This window comes from Triturus cristatus, chromosome 5_2, assembly GCF_964204655.1.
Source record: "Triturus cristatus chromosome 5_2, aTriCri1.1, whole genome shotgun sequence".
Taxonomy (NCBI): Eukaryota; Metazoa; Chordata; class Amphibia; order Caudata; family Salamandridae; genus Triturus; species Triturus cristatus.
The window spans coordinates 520,929,837-520,948,620 of NC_140588.1; the positions used below are offsets into that span (position 1 = coordinate 520,929,837).

The 18,784-nt window shown below is 41.3% G+C and overlaps 1 protein-coding gene across 6 annotated transcripts in view; it reads right to left on the minus strand.

Annotated features, from left to right (window-relative positions):
• ARPP21 (cAMP regulated phosphoprotein 21) overlaps positions 1-18,784 on the minus strand; it is a 345,287-nt gene that overhangs the window by 190,829 nt on the left and 135,674 nt on the right. For 4 of the 6 annotated variants that reach the window (XM_085607564.1, XM_085607562.1, XM_085607563.1 and 1 more), the window contains exon 11: positions 18,129-18,230. The exons of the other annotated variants lie outside the window; for them this stretch is intronic. In XM_085607564.1, the coding sequence (XP_085463690.1) occupies positions 18,129-18,230 (102 nt within the window). The remainder of the gene's footprint in view (positions 1-18,128; positions 18,231-18,784) is intronic. 6 annotated transcript variants of the gene reach the window in all.

An 18,784-nucleotide genomic window follows, 5' to 3' on the forward strand; every position in this document is an offset into this window, starting at 1 on the left:
AACTAAGAACATCACAGCTGAAGCACTTTGACATGATAAATGGGAGAACGATATACATTAACCAAGCAATAAATGTCTGTTGTTATAGCGTGTGAATGCACATTTTAAACGCATACAGTAAAGGTACCTGTGACTGGTTAAGATAAAACTGTTGAGATTCCCAGGTTACCCTAATTTGACTCAAATACGTTTTTGGAATTATGACTGCACTAAATCATCTACAGATAATTTAAACAAAGTAACTATTTGATAGCCCATAGTGAATTATTACTAAGTCCACCTGCTCTGCTTATCTCTAGTTGATCAATAAGGAAAGCAACATTAAGTGAGTTTGTGGCTGGCAAAAACAATTATAGATATAAAAGGACTCTGCATGTTTCACAAGTGTAGACATGCACAAACATGTGATTGATTTATCGGAAGCGCAATAATCATTGATTTTTTGAGCATCTTATATCTTTTTCAGGTGCCCAAAAATAATACCCACAACGAACATGCAAGTATGTTAAAGGTTTCAGAACAGATACTGGTCTTGGCATAGTGTGTTCGGGCAAAAAATTACTGTGAATGGCCAATGTCTTATGTTTTAGTGATACATATCCTCATCTGAATTCACCAGTCATCATCATAAAACATAACATGAATGCAACATTGCAAAGCGGCATTCAAGGGTACCTTTTCAATCTTTATTACCTGCAATAAAAAGCAATTGCTCAAAAGTGAGCAACGTCTGGGAAGTCATGTGACTCTACAAGCTTCACCCAAAGAAAACGTTAGCACTTTACATCGTTCTGCTGCCCCACGCTTCTTTACTTGGGCATGCTGTGCTACAAACTATACCATCACCCCCATCGACAAGGCTCTCACAATAAACCATCCAGCCATTTTTGGGGTGAGCTAGATTCCTTCATAAAGTTTATGCAGAGTGTATGCTTCTAATATTGCTCCACTCATTCTCTATTTCTCATCAGTAGCAGATTTAGCTCTGTTGTTTTAATCAGATCATATTGAAAAATAGATGGTCCTACAGATTTTATTAAAGCCAACACTACCAAGTCAAAAGCTATTTAGACAAAAACAGATACAAAGGATCAGGAAGTACTATACACCCAATGGTGGTTTGAGTGAATATACAAAGACATCTGTATGTTCGGCCTACTTCCCCAAGATTGAATCCCAAACTTGCAACTATAGCCTGCCACCTCATTTGACTATAAAAATACATATTATCTATAGGAAAACAGTGCCTTCGGCCATTGTCTGTGTTTTAGTGCTATCTGAAATTACTCCTACTTATTTTAATGTAAAATGGAGAGACCACTAAAATGAACTTGCAAAAGCCTTTTATGCAAGCAAAGACCCCATTATTGATTATCTCACATCTGTAAACCTGGGGAAATTAACATTTTCCTTTAATTTAGGAAATCACCTCATCATCTAAAATCCCTGTCATTGCTGCATGGTCTGACACTCTAGTATCAGCTATCACAATACATTATTGAAGCACTCACGCTGGCTGGCTACCAAAACAAGAAAAGGCTCATTTGAGAGCTGCATCCTAGCCAAACAATGGCATCATGACCATCGAGCCCAAGCCGGACATACTCTTTCCAGCGAACAAGATTATTTGGCCCATTAAGGCTGACAAAATGCACCAAGAGAGATCTTTGGTTTTCAGAAGCATATAGAAGATTGAGCTGTCCAAAAAACAAAGGGCCATCGTGAGGAATACATCTTTTAACTACCTGAGTATTTGAAACCTTTATCTACATAAACGAAAACACTATGTGGGGATATGCATCCTAAATATCGAACCCACCATATCTCTCGGACAGAATACTGTACACAAAATAGTGAAAAGATTATATCAATAGGTTAGTCTAGATTTTCTATACCTAACTCCATACATATTTTCATACATTGTACAATATCTTCAAGGTTTATGGATGTGGAGTTCGGAATAGTAAATCTACACATCCCTATATGCACTAACCTTATGATATTTTGTCCCTCAATATTCTGTCCTAAATATTCTTCTATCTCTATATTGTTGGTGTTGATATTCAGTAGTACAACCCAACCTGCCATGGTCAAATGTCACTGCATTGTCTCGACAAAACAATTCTGCGGATCCACTCAGTGAAACACTAGAATTGATTATTAATTTTTTAGCAAAATCATAACCAAACTACAGAAGGGCATCTTTCAGTGGACATTCAATGCTATTTATGTTTTACCAGTCATCTCTGACTGCAAAGTCTCACCCAGGATACAAACTCGCAGGATGAGTGAACACATTGGGTATAGGAATCTAAGTAGGTCTTATGGGTTCTATGGACTTGTGTATTCCTAATCTATTTTCAGATTTTTATTTAGTCTTTGATTGCACATGAAAACTAACTGTACTGTCACACCTGCCGATTCCAAAATTATGCAATAAGAATGGCAGCAGCTAGACTAGAATGTGTAACGTCACTTAACATCAAAAGGAAAATCGTCAAGAAATGGAAGCATGGTCTCCCCTGGAAATCGCAATTTGAAAAAAGGTTTGAAATTTCTTTCACCATAAGCCAGACGTGCCATTACTATGCCTTTGCTCTGTCACCACAATTGACTATGAGAAGCATTACAATTTGGGGGAGGGGGCTGTGGGGAGAGGGTGGTTGCTAGGTCTTGAAATTTGATGCCTCACAAATGTTCGCTGCTTTAAGCTGCAAAGGCTTTGAAAAGTGTGGCCTTGAAAAGTAATTTAAAAAAGGGCACTCTTCAGCATCCCTCAGTCTCCTACATATTGTATCATTTGTACAGCAATTATTTCCCTTCGAAACAGCACCGCTGAATTAATCCTATTTATTTTGTGTAAACATGAACATGCTATACTTCTCCAGTCCACACAAGTCCTTCTGTGGATCTGACAGATGTTGTCACATGTTACTACTGCAACTTCTTTTCTCGATATCATTTTCTGTTACCCTATCACGCCTCTCAAATGAGGAGGGCTATTTCTCTGCAATATGACCAATGACGAAAGGAAATGTGAATAGGTTAAACAGAATATGAGTCATCATTTATAAGCACTCCAAAAGAGCCTCTCAAAATATATATATTCTGCTGCTCATAACAATGCAGCAATGAACAACCTGGATAACTATGCAGCTGCACAAGAATCCTGAATTCCATAGCTCTCTTGGGTTCAGACTGGTAATGGCAGGAAGTGACACCTATTTCAATTTTCAGGAAATACGTCTGTTGAATTCTAAGGTTGCTAGCCTTTTACCTAAATTAAGTGTTGTTTGTTTGCCATTTGCCTCTTTTACTGTAATGGCTAGTTTGGTTGCAACGTTTATTAAATGGTTCGGCTTGGTCTGCAAATGTACCCATATCATATTCCCTATCACTAACCCGCCTCTTGTTGATTCTATTTGCCTTAGCTTTAACGCTGTTACCACTGTTCTAAATAAAGTTCTTGGCTAGTGCCAATCACAATCATAATGATTAAGGTAGTACCTTCTTTGAGTGCTCAACTCAACATCAGTAATGTCTTTACAGGTTGCAAAGATTATATTTCAATGCTACTTGCGATGGAGATTATCACTAGCAAATCAAACAGAACCCAAATTAGTAAATGACCCGCAATCGTTATCTCAGCACACTTTGGGTTTGTCTCACTGTGGAATCATCTTTCCCTCAGTGGAACCATTCCCTTATGTAGGGAGCTTTATAAACCTGATCAAATGTGGCAGATATTGGTCCAACATATATATTTGTCTTGTCACTCACAGGAGAATCTGTCTCCAAGAGTACATTTGGTGTGCCCAGCAACAGCCCAATGCCTAAAGTCTTACAAGTAACCAACATATCAAACTAGATTACGCATTTTCCTGCATTATTCTAAAAGTACTCAAAAAATGAGTTAAGTGACTGAACAGGATGACTTGACACTTTGCCATAACACTGTTTGGTTGCCTTTCTCATTCATATCCATGGTGATATTGGAGAGGAAGTGCAATATTTTGCATTTGCATCATAAATAACCTCTGTTGTGACAGAAAAAAAGTTTGGAACGGGATAACATGAAATAATGATCGGGTATAAGGAGAACTAGAAGGTGGAGGATTACTCACATCCATTTTTTGATAGACACTTTGTCCTTATTTTCTTGGAGCATCGAAGTTTCCCCACACACGGTAGCAATAAACGAGTCAGATTAGTTTGCTAACATCAATGAGGGTATGACCTGTCTACTTTGGACATCCATTTCTATCAGAGGTGCCCAACAGTGGCATACCAGAAAACCTTCTATTTGCCACTGCTGAGACAGCATCTGCGCCACATTATCTTGTAATGCTTCACAGATACCTCAGTCATGGCAGTATTTTGCTCTTTACAAATGTAATCCACAGTGCTCTTCTGGTTTGCTTATAGTCTGCTCAGTCTCAGAAGGGGATACGAAACCCTAGGCTGTGCTATCCGCTCAGCAGTATCCTTTCAGGTTTCAAGGTATTGAGAACACCTGATCATATTTGATGACCCTGTGAAAACCCAAGACCAGACATGCAGCCCTAAAATTGGGTGCTCAAGTGTTTTCTCGATAAATGCAAAACAGAGAGTGTCTAGATAAGGAGCACTGACAAATTGCTTTAGCAGAGTACTCCTTCTATACTTCACACAATGGCTTCCTCAATGATCATCTGGTGTGCTTAAGGTCTGCTCTTAGTGAAAGACAAGGGTATATGTACTGGTATTGCCCCTATAAAAGATTGCTCTGGCTTATGGTCTCCAAACCACCCACTTCAATTACTCATGATCCAACTGTAGGGCAAGACTGAAATGTGCCACACAGTGTTTTAAGGAGCAACACTGAATAGAGATTGGCAGGTTAATGAGTGATCATACAGATGGATAGAATTGAACTGTTTATTTGATTCACATATTCTGAGGGGCCAAGAGCAGTGATCATGGGACTAAGTAACATCTCTGTGTGGAAGAATAATAAGTTACAGGAAGTTTGAGGTATTATCAATTCGGGAAATTCCAGCAATTAGTCAAATGTGGAAAACGAATGCTATGAAGATTAAGCAAAAAAAGGTAAGTGAAACAACAGGAAATTATCTTTGATTTGACTGGTCAAAGTATGAAACATAGAGCGTGGATTAGCAGAGCTGGAAAGTGTGAACAGTGGTCTGGTAGACAGAAATGTAATAAAGTACTCAAGGTGTGATGTTTTGAGGAACTCTCTGACCAAGAAGAGGGAGAGACAAAGTTTTGGCCAATGTTTTCCTAAGTTTCAACCACACTCGGTTATAGATCACTTGGGTAAATGAATCAAGTCTCTATAAGTTACACTAAGCTCACTTCTTCGGGAACTTTGGTAACTACAAAGTAAAAACTACAGTCTTCGAAAATTGAGCTTGCTAGTCTTAGAACAACATTGCAGTAAGAACATTCCAAGTAGCTATGTAAGTAAATTCACAATCAAAAAAATGACTAGAAAAATTACTGAGATACTGGTTCATTTTGACCTGCACAACTCAACTTTGGAGCAAACCAAAGGGGGCGAAACATGCAGTTTTGATGTAATAGCCCTCAAAGGGCATTTACCCTGAATTGTAAGGTGATTGCACATGCAGTAAATTCTGTAATCAGTGGTTTTGGTATTTAGTTATTGTGCAATTAGAACATGGGATTATATGAGAGAAAGAGTGAAGGCATACCTATATTACAGGAGTCCTAATGAGGTATATCTTTGGTGTTGACTTGAACATAAATGAGTCATGATTTCAAACTGAATATACAAGTCACACATGCAATCATTTTCTCACCACAAGCCTGTATCTGCATGACTTCTTGAGTACCTTGGAGACACATTCAAAATTAAAAGCTTTTTTCCTAGAACACCCTTCCACCATACATCTTTCAAAAAGGCATGCATGCTCCACCCAGCGACAACCTGGACAAGGCAGGAGTGTTGTGAAGCCTCTTGATTGGAAGATGTGAATAATACAAATGCCAAGTCATAATAGGCTTCACAATGTTACTTTAGTACAAGGGGTCTCATTTGGAGGTTGGAGGAAATTGAAAGTCTCCCAAATGCTGTTTAATGGGGGGAAATGGATATAATGAATGTTTCAAGAGTTATAATGGTAACCTCAGCTTAGTGGAGGAATTGGAAGGTCTCCGAAATCTTCACAAATATCTCAGTAAGCTGTTGTCCTTTAAACACACCAGCCTTTTGTTTGTAAGGGTGCCTGTGGGTTCCTCTTCCATTACTTTGGACATGTTTGAAATGTCAAGGTTCCTTTGTGTTATTGACTAAGAACTGAATATTGTGTCATCAATTAGTAGCATGAATGCTTTTAATCTCAGCAAAGGCCACTGAAAGGAAGGATGGGATTTCAATAATGACTTTTGGAATTTGGGTTAAAAATGAAAAAGAAAATTTGTGTAATTTCATCTATTGAAGGATTTAAATCCGTGGTTAACTGTTTGCTGGAAATGACCCTCCTAGTTGTGAAACCCTATCAGATAAAAAGGTTGCTGGAGATCAAATGGAAGTACCTTGGTAACAAGAGGATTTATATCCATTTTTCCTGGTTGAATAGAGGGCAAACTCTCCGTAAGTGGAATGAATACGTCTTCTATGAAAGGCTCATGACTTTAATTGTATTTCTGGACCTGACGTTCACCACTTTTGCCATCCTAACTATCACCCTGAATTAAGTTAGTTCATTTTCTAGTTCAGAGTTTGTCATCCTTTCTTCTTTTGTTATGGTTACTACATCACTTTGCTCTAAATGAGAAATCTTTGATGCAAAATGCTTCCCTTCATGTACTTGTCTTAGATGACACTCTACAATACACCACTCCATTCCACTCCATGACCTGTCACTCCATTCTACAACATTCCACTCCACTCTACACCATTCCACTCTATGCCACTCCACTCTCCCTATTCCACAATATGCCACAGCACTCTACACAACACTCTAAGACCCGACCTTCTACACCATTCGACTCTACTCCACTTTACTGTATGTTACTCCAACACACGCCACAACTCTCAACTCCACTCTATGACACTTTGTGGCACTCTACGACACTCTGTGCCCCTTCACTCTATCACACTCTATGACATTTCACTCTACAATATTCTACTCACCTCCGTGCCACTCTATGCACATTATTCCACTCTATGACACTGTACTCCCCTCTATGGTACGCTACACAACTCCCTGTATGCTACTCCATCGCACTTTACTCCACTCTACTCTATGGCACACTATTCAGCTGTACTCCACAAAACCACACAACTCCACTCGCCTCCGCAACTTCACTCTGCGTCACACAACACCATTCAACTTTGAATGGTGTTGAGTGGCTAGTGTACTAGAGAAGGTGTCTAGTCATGAAGCTCTACTCTAAAGATCGCTTAGCGTGATTCAGCGCGGGACCCAACTGGTGTCCTCTAGTCACCGCCAGGACTGTTGCTAGCAATTTCTAGCAACCCACTATGTAACGCACCTGAAGACGTGGTAGGTAGAATGCACCTTACCACGTAGTGTAGATAGTTGCTTCTGATCCTGAAGAAGTGCCTAGATCCCCCTGACACACGAGGCACGAAACATGTCGATCTTTAGAGTAGAGCTTCATGACTAGACACCTTCTCTAGTACACTAGCCACTCTACACCATTTTAATCGGGTAGTTTACCTTCCTAATAAACTATTCATAAGGACTAACTGACTCGTTTTAATCTCACTCCTTCACACATCTACACACATTAGGCCCCTCACCCCCATGCACCAACCGGCAGGAACAGAAGATCCCCGATAAAGAGCCCCGGTTCGGGTGCCCGTCAAGGATTGCAGCGCCGCCTTGACGAGGGGCAGAGCTCATATGATGAAGCATGACACCCAGCTTGCTGGGTGTGTGAGAGCTCTAGTTCAACCAAGGGAATTTCCCAAGTCACTGCCAGGCCTTTCCGGTTCTGAATAATAGGATTGACGTCCTGAGCAATCTCTTCTATGTACCAGAGGAACTTTGTACCCAGTTTTGTTCTTAATCGTTGGGGCCTGTACACTGGACCTCATTAAATAAGCCCGTCTGTCTTGTCCCTCCTTTTGCATTATATTATACTCTACTCTATATGTCACTTGAGTTGACACACCACTCCACTCTACAACACTCCACTGCACTATCTCTATGACATGCCACTCCACTTTGTGAGACACCACTCCACTCTACAACATACCACTACACTCTATGACATGACACTGCTCTACGTCACTCCACTCTATGCCCTTCTACTCAAAGAGACTCTACGACACACCACTATATGACATGCCACTCCACTCTACTGGATTGCAGCCGCTGCACTCTACAACTTTAATGACACACCACTTCATTCCACTCTATGATATGTCACACCATTCTATGACATGCCAGCTCACTCTACGACATGCCACTCCACCCTATGACACTGAAATGGCATCATTTATGAGAACAATGTGGATGGTAGCAGGGTGAGTTACAGTTAATGTGTCTGCCCAGCAAGTTCACAGCACTGGGACTGGAGGTGTGCGACTTATAATATGTGTTGGCTGGAGCATAAATTATAACTTAAACCTATAACTATAACTTTAGAATTTATAATGTATTTGTAATGTAGGTGTGCTTTGCATAAAAATAATCTTTCTTAACTATAACTAATCTTTAACGTTTTGATTGTTTCATTGAAAATATATATACATGATAATGTAACACAGTGTACAACAACATGTTGTACGTGTCCACATGTTGTAAAACATGCACAGTAGAGGCATGTTTGCTAAGGGCTTAACTTGAATTCCTTACCTGTTGTATTCAATGCCCTCATCAGTATCATGCTTTTTTTTGTTAGGTTTTCCAGACTCTGAGAATCTCTAGGGGAGTTTTCAATCAAATGCTTGCCATTCTTACTTCAGCTTCTCTTAGGTTCTCATCAGTAACTGGTTTTTAGCAGGAACAATCGTAGGGGAAATACATTGGTGCTAACTTTGTCTGAGCTCTTGATTGTTTTTTTCTTTTTTATCTCTTTTTTTGCAGCCTGCTGCTGTGCCTTGAAGGTCTCTCAAAAATATCCTGAACTCATGAATCAAAGAGGGAGATGGGATGTAAAATCTTAGTACTCCAATTGTGGGAAAAGGTGAGGTACCAAATCTGCCTGAAAATGTAAGCATTATATTGCACTTCATAAGGAAATAACTAGACACATCCAATTAGAAACAATATATGCACATTATATTTTTTAAGTGTTTCTGAAAGAGGTTTGTCTCTGCTCACTTTAACAAAGCAACTAGCATTCTAATATGCAGATCCCATTTATTAACCCTAACATGTGAGTGTTTTCATCTGGTGACATTCGAAGCCTAGAATCTACCATTATGCCAATGAAGCCTCATGCTTCTCATGCCAACAGGATAGCAGATGTGACATATTTCCATTGTCCTTGAGGGCATGCACTCCTTTAATTGCTTATAGGGGGACTGTCTGCTTGAGGCTAGTTTATCCATGTTTGTTGGATAAACCTCTTTCTACAGGTCCTTTTAAGAGTACCCAATGCTCTTCCTGGTAAAATGTATGAACCCTTTGCAAGAAGGACTCTGTTCCCTCATATTAAGTGTGTAACATAGATACTATGCTTATAACCATCCCAGTAATATTCTTCATAGGTAGACATAATGCTTACAGTTGTTGTAGCTCATAACTTGAGAGTCTGTCCTGTTTACGCAACCCTCTCTCTCGAACCTTACCCATACTAAAAGGGATTTATCTCCCTCTTGGAGACAGGTGGGATAAACAAATATTTGAGCTAAACCTGATTATTAAATTATGTCTGCAAAAGGGCTTTCATATTCCTCAGTGGCTTCAGACTAAAATTTGAACATTGCTCATATGTCACTGGCAGAAAAGAGCAGTATCCAACTTCACAATGCAATAACTGCACTGGACATCCAATATAGTCAATCATTTTGAGGACCCAATAGAATATGACAGGACCACCAGTATGTGGAGCTGGCTTCCTGTCCACTACCTTTCAAAAGAGGACCAAGTTGGACAAAGCTTATTTCCTATTCTGAAAATGCCCACTTTGACTGCCTGACAACTGGCCTGAATGCAGATAGCAAAAGGAATTTTCACAGCAATGGGGAAACCAAACATCACGGAAGGTGAGCATTCCTACCTATCTCAAGGACCTCTCAGCTGTATGAAACATAGAACAGCCACAGTATCAACATTTTAAATGGACATGGGACAGATTAATGCAGAGTGCAGGTCAGTGACTAATGGCCTGATTTAGATATTGGTGGATGGGTTACTCCGTCACAACGGTGATGGATATCCCATCCACCGAAATATAAATCCCTTAGGATATAATGGGATTTATATTTCAGCTGACATGATATCCATCACCGTTATGATGGAGTAACCCATCTGCAAAAGATCTGAATCAGGCCTTAAGTTAGGTAATGACCCACCTTTGGGGGGGGGGGGCTCAGCCTCAAAGCAATGAGTACAATTCTCACTCAGTGTAGGCAAACCATCCTGCTTGAGGGACACCAAAAGGTACCTGTTGCTGAAACTCCTCTGCCTAGTTTCCTTTCTTTTGATAACCCACTTAAGCTGGCCTGTCATTGATCATGGCCCAAATGATCCCCAAGGGCTTTTGAAAGTTGTTAAGCACAATCAATCTGCCTCATGCCTGACCTGGCTAACAAAGTGGTCTAGTAACAATTCTTCTTCACATTGAGGCAGATGTTAACCAAAGAACTGACTGTGTAGAGTAAGGACCATCATGATCCTCAGCCTTGTCTGACCAGAAGAAAGAGCAGGCAGAGGTAGGAAAGACAACAAGAAACTCAAATATGAATTACCAATACTAAGGTCATACTTTGCAAGAGACCTGTAAGAAACTGGGTTGTTGGTTGCTGAATGTGAGACCTAGTGATGCAGCAACCACAATCCTTGCCAGGGTGAGGCACAAACCAACCCTAAATTGACCTGCACGCAACCCTCTGGTAGTTTGGCACAGAGCTGTCAGGCTTAACCTATAGGCAATGTGTACAGTATTTGTGCAATACTTCAAACAGTAACAAAGTGAAAAGACCACATAAAAAGGATCCCACACCAAGGTAGAAAATGTGAACTTTCTTTAATAGACAAACAAAACAAGACCATAATGAATTAAAAACGCAGAAATGCAATTTTAAAGATTTTAGTGAACATAGCACCAAAAAGCACAAAGCACCATTGTGAATATCTGGTCGTGCCGGACAAGAACACTGTCACAATTTTAGGTCACTGTTCCTATAGGGACACCATTACTGTGCACAAAGAAAAGGAATAGGAGGGGACAGGCACCCATGCGAGTGTAGGTGTTGCAGAACAGTGCAACCAGCAGAAATCCCCGTTACAGTGCGGACGGACATGTGAAAGCCTATGGAGTGATCTTAAGTTTACCAATAATCATTGGTGATTATTTTAGCTGACACCATCCTGTAGTTTTCACAAGAGGAACCGCTCGACTTTTAATATAGGGTTCTTTATTTATTTGTTTGTGTTTCACTTTTCAAAATTACCCTTTTTGGTCCTGATGAAGCGCCAGGGATCGTTTTGAACATTGAGGGGCACAAAACATGTTGACCTGAGAGTTACTGGGGTACAATATTACCCAGCCAGTAACACAGAACCTACAGGTTTTTTAAGCCTGTCAGGGGAACCAACATATTAAAATGTCTTTCGGGTATGCGCTAGCCAGTTTTAGTCATTCACTCACTCACCCTCTCTCATGAACCCTCTCTTTCACTGCAAAATCTCACACCCTCACTCATCATATGGCGTAATTAAAGGATCTCCACCAAAGTGACCCTTTGGGGGACCCGTAGGGCGTTGTAGCACCGGCCCAAAGAGGAGCAACACCCAATGATGAAGCAAGACATCCCTCAGGGTGTGGGAGGGCAACAAGAGACAAAATCTGTGATATACTACTACGTGGAGCACGGGTACTGGACCTCAACTAGCTCCTAGTCCCCCCCCCCCTTTTTGATTTATAGACAATTTTAGGTCAACCACTGTGGAGCGCGGGCCGGCTGCAGAGACCTAGCTAGGACAGCTGAACAAAGTACCTTAAATCCTGGTTTGCAGAGATTGGTTTCAAGAGCATTGAGGATCCGCTTTGAAGTCAAGGCAATACGTCGATTCCAAGATGAAGCGAGACTGCAATGTGAGGGTATGCGTCAATGTTGAGAATCCTGTTGACGGGGCTTGTGATGTGAAGTCAGGTGTTGAAGATGCACTGTGCAGTCAGGGCTATGCATCGGTTCCGAGGAACTTCAAGGCTGGCGAGTCTGCCATTATCTGTAAGGATGACATGGATGAGGGATGTGAGGGCCTGCACTGAGGTTTTGATGTACAAGGGGGGGGTCCGAAGAAATTGTGGGTTGTGGCATTGATGTGAGTCTTTATGATTGCGCAAATATACACAGCAGCAGAGATGGGTCAGTTCTGCTTGGGGTTGCGCTGCACAGCAGAGGAGATTTGCTGGTTCCACTGGATCAACAAAGGCTGGCAGAGCACCTTACGCTCACTTCCAAGGATCTAGAACTGGGGTGGCACCACTTGGCATGGTAGACTCACAGATGGCAGAGTCCAGGTGCAAGGTTGTCTGAAAGCCTGTTACGTCTCTGAGGCTTCAGATCAGGAGGCTAGCCAATTAGCCCTTGCCGTCACTGGGTTCAAGAGATGCAGATCTAGTCCTTCTTTCCCAGGCAAGTGTAGAGCAGGCAGTAGGTCAGCTCAGAAGGGCAACAGTTCTTCAGAGCATCACTCCAGCAGAGTGGAATTCGTTTCAGCAGCACAGCAGTCCTTCTTCTCCGTAGTGTGTTCACAGTTCCAGAATTGTACTGAAGAGGTGGTGTCTGAGGTTCGGTATTTAGACCCAGTTGTGCCTTTGAAGTGGGGAGACACTTTCAAAGGCATCCCTTTGAAGTGCACAAGTGCCCTGTCTACCTGACCCTGGCTCCAGATTAACTACAGGGTGCATGCATCTCTTTGTGAGGAGACAGGACACAGCCTATTCAAGTGTAAGTGGTGCCGGGCCCAGCTCCTGCTACCCATCCAGTCACACCTAAACTCCCCATTGTGTGTGGCAGTCTAAGAGGAATACACAAAGCCCAACTGTCACCCACACCCAGTCAGTCACCCACACCCAGTCATGTGACCCAGAGACAGATTGCAGGCACCAAATGGCTAAGGCAAGAAATATCAACTTCAAAAGTGCCATTGTCAAAACTGAAATTTAATATCCAACTTCCCAATAAGTTGGGATTTAAATTGATATTCCACAGACATCAAACATGAACTGGTTACCTATTTTCATTTGAAAATTACACTTAGAAATTTAAAAAGGGAATACCAATGTCATCCTGTGGGAGTGGTAGGCTTTGAAAGTAGTTACATCTAAGTGTTTCACCTCAAGGACATGTAAATCTCAAAAGTGCTTGTCCAGCTTTTTAAATGCACTGCACCTTGCCCTTTGGGCTCCCCAGGGCTTACCTTAGGGGTAATTTATATGTAATAAAAAGGAAGGTTAGGGACTGGCAATGGGTTTACTGTGCCAGCTCGACATAGTAGTTTAAAACTGCACACAAACAGGCTGCAATGGCAGGCCTGGAACATGTTTAAAGTGATACTCAAGTGGGTCACACAATCAGTGCTGTAGGCTCGCCAGTAGTGTTTAATTTACAGAACCTGGGCACAGGTAGTGCCATATTACTAGGGATTTATAAGCAAATTAAATATGCTAATTGGGAATAAGTCATGTTTTAAGGAGAGAGCACAAGCACGTTAGAACTGGTTAGAAGTGATAAAGTGTGCAGATGCCTAACACCAGCAAAATCAAAGTCAGCAAAAACTGGAGGTCTGAAGGCAAAGCGTTAGGGGGAAATCCACACCAAGGATGCCAGGTTCTCGGATCTTGGGAAACTAAATAATACTGTCATTGAGCATTATAAACCAAAATGGAGGTGTGTTTTGTTGTCTCATGTTCTGAACCCCCCCCCACAACTTATCGCCTAGAACTCTAACAATCATTGTTGCATTAGAAGACACCTCACCACAAAAACCCAGAATTGAGACACAGAGTTATTTTGGTGGCAACTGATAACAAGCTAGTCAATGCCAAAAGGCTCCAAGACAATGAAAAAATGATACAGAAAAATCAAATAAATATGAAAAATTAATATGGGTTGTGTGGATAGTTTTTAAGGTAGTTGTATAAGGTTTCCAAATTCACAGTGTTGTGACTTTGCCCAAATTTAGAGGTGTTCAAAACTTTCAACGGAAAAGAGGTTCTAGTGGAATGGCTCTCCACAATGTACCTTACTAAAGGTTGATTTTCAAGGGTTTTCTTCCACAAAACCATTATTTTCCAAGACTTTTCACACACATTTTTTCCAAGCTTTCCCAATATTGTGATATCATCGAGTTTTAAAATGTACAAATTTCTAAAAATAACCTACTACAACATAGTTTGCTTGTTTCTCCTACTCTAAGAAGGCAATGAAACACAGAAGTACCACATAAAACTGGGCTGGGCTGCAAGGGTTGTGATCCCTCAACCATGGTGACATTGTTTTGCCACCAAGGATAGTGGTGAAGCTAGTTATAGCGCTGAAAGACGACAGCATATCTTTGGCCTTTGGGATAACATTAGACCATTACTGTTACAATACTGGTACCCTCTGATTTAGTGGCAAAAGTACACAGGATGTTGTCTCAGTAATTGTTATGTCTAGACAGTTTTGGTTTTCACATTAGCTAATCGTCTCAAATTGTATATGTACCAAAGTGATCATTAAGAACAGATACTTTTTACAAACAGTATCTCTGACTGCATATTGACTGGATTTTGACATTAATTGATATTGTTCATTATTGTGTGAAATTATGTCTGTTGCCAATCTTCAAACAATCTCTCCGTATTTATACCTTAACCACTACACCAATGCTACCACTGGAGAGTCAAGGGAGCTAAGCAAAGTCATTGATCAGTGAGGCAAACATGAACCAGACCCTTTGAAATTGCTAGATGATGCCAATAGAGTACAGCATGTGGAGACAACCCTTGCAGTAGTCCTTCTTGTTATTGTTTGTCTCTGTTCTAGGTGTTCCTTTCCCCCATTCCTGATGCAATACCTGAAATTATGGTTTATGCCATGAAAGTGAGGCACTTTCTAATGGATGTGCTTGGTGGACCATGATAGGTAAATTTGCGCTAGCCAACTGGGCATACTTTGCAGGCACGATGACTTCACAAGTTCAATGCAAACTAACCACATGTCCTTCCCTATGTGTAGGGAAATGTTGATGGCGAACCCACTTCCAAGCATAACTGCATTTTTGTTTGGGACACCTATTATGAAACCAGCATTGATGTTTTTTTAACTCACTAGGCCCAACTTGCAAAACCCTTTTTCAAAACATGCTGATGCGTATCATGAGAAAAGGTGGATTTTGCATATTTGAAAAGTCACAAAAAGGGTTGTGTTCAAAGTATGATGTGTGCTAATTATATTTTGCACAACATATTGCCCCTGGGCAAAATTGTATTCCAGGGAATATTATTTGCAGATTCCAGAGCATCATTCTTTCACAGAGAGATTTTCTGGGTTTCGAGCCCGCTGCACCCACTGTTGTCATTTAATGGTCCTGGCCTTGTACAGGGTTGTTGCAGGGGCAGAGTCAATGCATAACGAGAACAGACATGGGCACTGTATATATTACAGATCCAGTACTCCAATCCTTAGGACATTGGAGTGCAGTGGAATGGTGATTTACATTTCGATCCCTTAGAGGAGGAAATGTAAAGATAAGCATTAACTTTTAAGTGCACATTTAGGGTCGGTACATTTTATGCTGTTCCTGTCAGCGAAGTGGGGATGATGTGGAGGTCTACTGACATAGGAAGGACCCCATCAACATGCCCAGCTTCCTTAAAGGATCCAATGCGTAAGAGGACATGGGGCGCATGCTCCCTACTTTGCAATGTATGGAGGGCCATTGAGAAATGATAAAGTGAATTTTGACATCACTGCAGTTTTTCCCCTACCACTTGCTCAGGAGTATGAAGCGGGCCTGAGGCCATAGAATAAACAGCTGCACATTTGTGATGACTATTTGCCCTTTTCAAATGTGCATTCATTTAATTGTGAAAGATGCTCTTTCATGTAAATTTGTGCATTGATGGCTGAGCCACAAATGTGAGTGAAGCATCAATATTCATTCCTGTTTCTAAATTGGGACCTGCGGGCACTGAAACTGCAGACGCAGATTTGCGCAGAACAAAATGACGCTCACAAATATGTGGCCGCAGCTTAGGGAATCAGGGTCCCTATTGATTTTTAGATTGAGTTCGATTTTATCAGGGAAGCGGTAACAACCCAGTTGTGGAGATGGACAATGGTTGGGTCATGAAGAGGTACTCAGCACATCAAGGGCACCAACCTGTAGATGCCAGGACTGCTTGCGTGGTCAAGACCTACATTTAGGCAACCCTGACCCATCTATATGAAAGTCATTTGAATGCTGGCCAATACACAAGTCATACCAGAAGGGAATTGTCCCTGCTGAATCCAACACCGTAGAAGGCGTCTTCGCCCATGCACACCCACTTTAATACATTTATTCAGTTTCAGCTAATGTGGAGCACGAGACTGATTCTTGTAAAAATTATGAGTGCTGAGCAAAGCACTCTGCGCAATTGACCTCACTTTATTAACTTCTATAATTTGTTGAACGAGACATTTTATCCTTAAGACAAAGGATTAAGAGGTTTCTGAAAATGTACCCTTCCTAATACATGAAAGAATCAATGCATCGTTTTGCTTTAAATGAAAAGTCGGAGAACGAAGGCATTGTTTTAATTAAGGATTCTAAGATTAAAGTAGTTTAAATTAGGATATGTTGTACCATCACACCTCCACGTCCAATGGGTATGATGTGCAGTGAGTCACACCGACCTAAATAGATCCTCTCTCATTGAGTCATACTAAAGGGGAATGATTTACACCTGCTTCACTGCAACAGGGTCTTTTTTATCCATCTTTCTTTGCTTAGCCATGAGGAGAAGGTGTTGCATTGAAACAATCCTCTTCCGGGGTATTGCTAAGTGTAGACCTACTCCAAGAAGCATCCAGCTTTAATGGGTGCTTTGAGGGAGTGGCATTGACTTGCCCATGCACTTGGCATGCAGTGATTAGGAAAAAGCAGTAAACCAGGGCAGGAAGGAAAGGAGGCAAAACAGACACCATATTCTGTACATGTCCATTACTCCTTTGCAGCCCTTTGCTGTTGTCTCACTCCTTCCCCATTAAAAAGTGGTCAGTTGAGTGCAGCACATGCAAAAACAGAACATGGGAAAAGCAGAGAGAAGAGGGCCTGTAAAGGATATCAAAACCAGGAAGACATGACTGGGGAGAGATTGAGTGCCATTGAAACCATATCCCAACCAGGCCAAATTGTGTGGTCTTAACTAACTGTGGTAAAGTTGGTGGAAACATTTCCAGTCTGCTTCAAAAGTTATACTGAATAATTCATTTGTAAGAGGGCATTTTCGGAGTGCGAAAAAACATACATACAACAATATATAACTGCTTTTCAATCAGTCTTAATATTCACAAACAGTGTTTTACTAGCAGTGTGAGCCAGACTGGGAGCGCTAAGGTGCCCCCAAGGACATATGTGACAGATTCTCATCATGATGATGCCACTGCTGGTGAGCCCTCCAGTACTAAATCTTGCATTAAATCCGAAGTACCCTAAAGGCAGTGGAGGGCAGAATCTGTAAAAATGGCACTCTAGAGGGGGCCGTGATGGAGTGCTCTCAGGAAGCAGCAGCTCTTACTTTCTTGACATGCACACGCCTGCATTTGCAGCCATAGCTAATCAGCTCAAATGCTGCAGTGTCGCGCATTCGCTAGGCAGAAGGTACTTTCTTATTGCAGCGACACTGTCAATGTCAGAGGGGGGAGGATGCTGTCTGACTACTGATAAAGATATGGCACTAAAGAGGCAATTTAAACAACTACTCACATCTTGTGCAAATATTCTCTCTCTTACTCTCTGATACTCTTCTTCTCTCTCTTCAATTGATTTACTTCGTCTGTCATCTCTAAATGGATGCATTCTATTTTGCTGAGCAGAAAAAAAATCAGGAGGGTTATACAAGTTGAGCTGTTAAAAACCGCAGTTAAGTAGCTGTCAGCGTAGAATAATGAATGTTCACTTAAACAAATGAAGCATGAAAATGACGGCGAGCCTCCATTTTGTGAGGTGGTGTAATGCACATGAAGCATGAGTGAGCCGCCTGTGTATACCCTGGGGCGGCGGGGTGGGCCGGCTCGTGTAGGAGCAGACACTCAGAGCAACGTTCCACACACAGAACAGGTCCCTGTTCTTTGGCGGGAACAAGCAGCTGTGAATGCGATTTCTTCGGTTTTCTGAGTGTGTGGGCCATACAGAGGAAATAACCACAATGGTGCATGGGCACAAGGACAAGAAATATATATATATATATATTTTTTTTTTTTACGACACGAAACAATGACAGTGTTTTTTTATGGCCTGGCAAAAATGGAATGACCAGTGAGAAATGACCAGATGGTCTTCAGTTCGATATGGAGTAAATATCTAAGGACAGTGAAACAAAAACATTCTGACAATAAGGGTGACAAAACACAAATTAATAA